The 3,151-nt window shown below is 51.2% G+C and overlaps 1 protein-coding gene across 1 annotated transcript in view; it reads left to right on the forward strand.

Annotated features, from left to right (window-relative positions):
* Positions 1-768: 768 nt before the first annotated feature.
* Positions 769-3,151, forward strand: part of CASZ1 (castor zinc finger 1) — a gene marked incomplete at its 5' end in the record, with an annotated part of 36,951 nt that continues 34,568 nt past the window's right edge. Inside the window, one exon of the mRNA XM_010078042.1 lies at positions 769-1,609. Coding sequence (XP_010076344.1) covers positions 769-1,609 — 841 coding nt within the window. The remainder of the gene's footprint in view (positions 1,610-3,151) is intronic.

Consider the following 3,151-nt stretch of genomic DNA (forward strand, 5'->3'; position numbering starts at 1 on the left):
CTTACAAAAACAGACAGGGGAGGGAAGGACTGCAGCAGCTATGGGGAACTATCCTGTCTTTGTCTTGCCTTCTCCACTCCTTCCCCTCCCACTCCTCATTGCCCAGCTTATGCATATAGCCTTTGCCCCTCTTCCCCCACCTTAATTCACCTCCACCTCTCCCGCTTTCCTTCTCTACTGTGCACTTTTCTGTTCTACCCTCCTCCTGCTCCACCCCATGCGTTGTCTTGCCGTCTCCCTTACCCGTTTCACATCATGCTGTCCCGCCTGCTCGCAGCCCTGCTGTTCACCAACAAACGTAGCATATCTCACGTTTCTGCCCCCCTTACACACTCAGACACACAGCTGTCTGTCCTCTGTGCACCTCCTTCATATACAAACACACGCAAGGACAGAACTGTACAGACCTTGGCATATTGGCATTGGTCTCACTTCCAGTAAAATTACTTTTTCTTCATATTAGGCCAAGGCAAGAGTGCAGAGACATTTATGAAACTTTGTTTAATGTACTGAAAAGCCATCGGCTAGAACATTTAGGAAATTGATTTTCCTGGCATTGATGAACTCTTTTTATTTTACCCCAGTATTAATTACTTTTTTTTTTAAAACAAATTAATTTAAGAGTCGTAAAACCTAACAAGTGAGCCAAACGTCAGTAGATCATGTTCCCCTTCTCCCCTTACTCCCCCCTCCCCACTACTAGTGCTGGTATGGGAGGAGAAGAAAAATCAGCGCCTTGCGTGACTCTCTCACTTTGGTTCTCTGTAGGGGAAGCTTCATCGCTGCGAGATTATGCCGCTACCACCATGAATGAGTTCCTGGGCATGTTCGGCTATGATGACCAGAACATGCGGGATGAGCTGGCCCGCAAGATCAGCTTTGACAAGCTGAACGCTGCTACCTCAGAGGCCACCACGACTGCTGCCTCTCTCCATGGCGAGGATGCCATGAGCAAACGAGCCCGCTTCTCCAAGTATGAGGAGTACATCCGCAAACTGAAAGCTGGAGAGCAGCTCTCTTGGCCCATGCACTTGGCCAAGTCTGAGGAGCTGGGCTCCAAGCTGGGCAAAGAAGCTTCCTCAGTGCTGGCACAGCCCATTCGGGTGCCAGGGCCAGATGCCTCCATGCTGACAGAGACCAAAGCCACCATCCTGCCGCTGCCCTCTCCCAGCAGTTCCCAGATGCAGGGCCTGATGTCACGGGCCTCCAAATATGACTTCTTCATTCAGAAGCTGAAGACTGGTGAAAGCATAAGGCCACAAAACGGCAACACTTACAAGAAGGCCTCCAAGTATGACCTAGAAAACGTCAAGTACTTGCACCTTTTCAAGCCCGGAGAAGGAAGCCCAGATATGGGAGGAGCCATCGCCTTCAAGACAGGCAAGGTAGGCCGGCCTTCCAAGTATGATGTGAGGAACATTCAGAAGCTCACTCCAGTAAAAGCTCCAACACCCAGCCTGGCCCCTGCTCCCCTCACCAGTACCCCCAGCAGCACTCCCGTGGCTGGGCCAGAGCAGTCCGTCTCATTGCCATTCAACACTCCTGAGTACCTGAAATCAACTTTCTCCAAGACAGACTCCATCACAACTGGAACAGTCTCTACAGTAAAGTAAGTGTCCTCCCACTTATCTTCTGTTAGTGGGGGATCATCCCTAAAGGCTGGGTGTGGATTGGTGGGAAATTCCCGTTTGTGTGATGATAAATACTGCGCTGTTTTGTGTGATGGTTTTTTGCTCTCTGTTGGAGTGTCTGCTCTTTTGTTGCACCTTATGGCTCTATTTGTCTTATTTGCACTAAGGATGTGGCCTGCCATCAGCGGTCACAGCCATGAATCTAGGGCCCATAGCTCCTGGGTTTGTGTGTTAAAATGAAAGATTAGGAGACATGGTGCTGTCAGCACTCTGAGGTCAAGGCTGTAACTACTTTACTGTCTCCTTCTTCTGGTTCCCCAGGCATCCAGCAGTGTCTGGAGGACAACCTGATTCTTGCTTTCATTTAACTCAACGGCAAATCTCTGCTGGCTTTACTGTTAGCAAGATAGGGCTTTTTGTTTGTCCTGGAACACAGAACACATTTTGGTGCCTAATTCCCTTCAGTTTTCGTAGGAGTTAGGCATATACATACTTCGGTGGGGCCAGGCCTGTTGTTCCTTACGCAAATAGAGGTGATTTAGTTACCCCTCAGGCTGGGCAAGCTCATTAGCCCAGTTACCACTAAGAGCCTCCTCCACATACGTTCCTGGCAATCTCTGCAGTGATGCCACCGACTGGAGATATCTGAAGGCCTTGCCAAACCTTGGATTGCTTTTGAATGTGGTTTCCAGAGGTGGTACCTGTAGAGAAGCTCCGTGTGTACGTGAGGCTGCAGACAGGGAGGAAGGGAGGGACTTCTCTGCCTTCTTCTCATGGTTTGGATTTACCTGTTTCTCACTATGGGCCTGGAGCTGTTGTGAGCTGTGAATCCTGTGGGGTCATCTGTAGTAAGTCTAGGACCTCCGGCCTGCAGTTCTGTGGCCAATGCCATCACAGACACCCTACTACTTTGCCCTCCGGTGAGGAGGAAGGCTGTTTCGTGTTTAATGTGTGGACATCGGAGGCCTTGGGCTGGATCTCACTCGAATGCTCTTTGCAGTCCCGGGCCAGCCTGCATCCCCCACTAAGGCAGAGCTAATGATACCTGTCTGCGGTGTGGAACAGTCATTTCCCGACTGCCTGCAGGTGGATTTGGGAGCTGTATGGTTAAGGTGTATGGGAAAGGGCAGAGGATTATTATCATTTGCATCTGGCCCCTGCTCAGGGTGAACCCTGTGTGTGCTCCAGATGGCAGGCAGGGACTCCTGTTACTAAAAACCAGCGTTGTAAATATCCCTGCAGGCACGGTGCCTTGTTGTGATGGGTGACTTGGCCAGGGATCCGTGCCTGAAGAGTCTGTAGGACACTCAGCTGCCTGGAGTTCCGTGGCCATCCCAGAGCTGTGCCTGGGGGCTTGAGCCTCTTCTCACCTGCTTTGGTGTTGCACTGGGATCCCAGTTTGATTTCCTTTCTCTTGCTCATTTCCTGCCACTGGCAGGGGGGGGGTTTGCGCACCGTGGTGACCCCTCCTCTAGCCACAGGACTTCCTCAGCTGTGGATCATGATGGGGCTGCAGCAGG

Source organism: Pterocles gutturalis, unplaced genomic scaffold, assembly GCF_000699245.1.
Source record: "Pterocles gutturalis isolate BGI_N339 unplaced genomic scaffold, ASM69924v1 scaffold3346, whole genome shotgun sequence".
Taxonomy (NCBI): Eukaryota; Metazoa; Chordata; class Aves; order Pterocliformes; family Pteroclidae; genus Pterocles; species Pterocles gutturalis.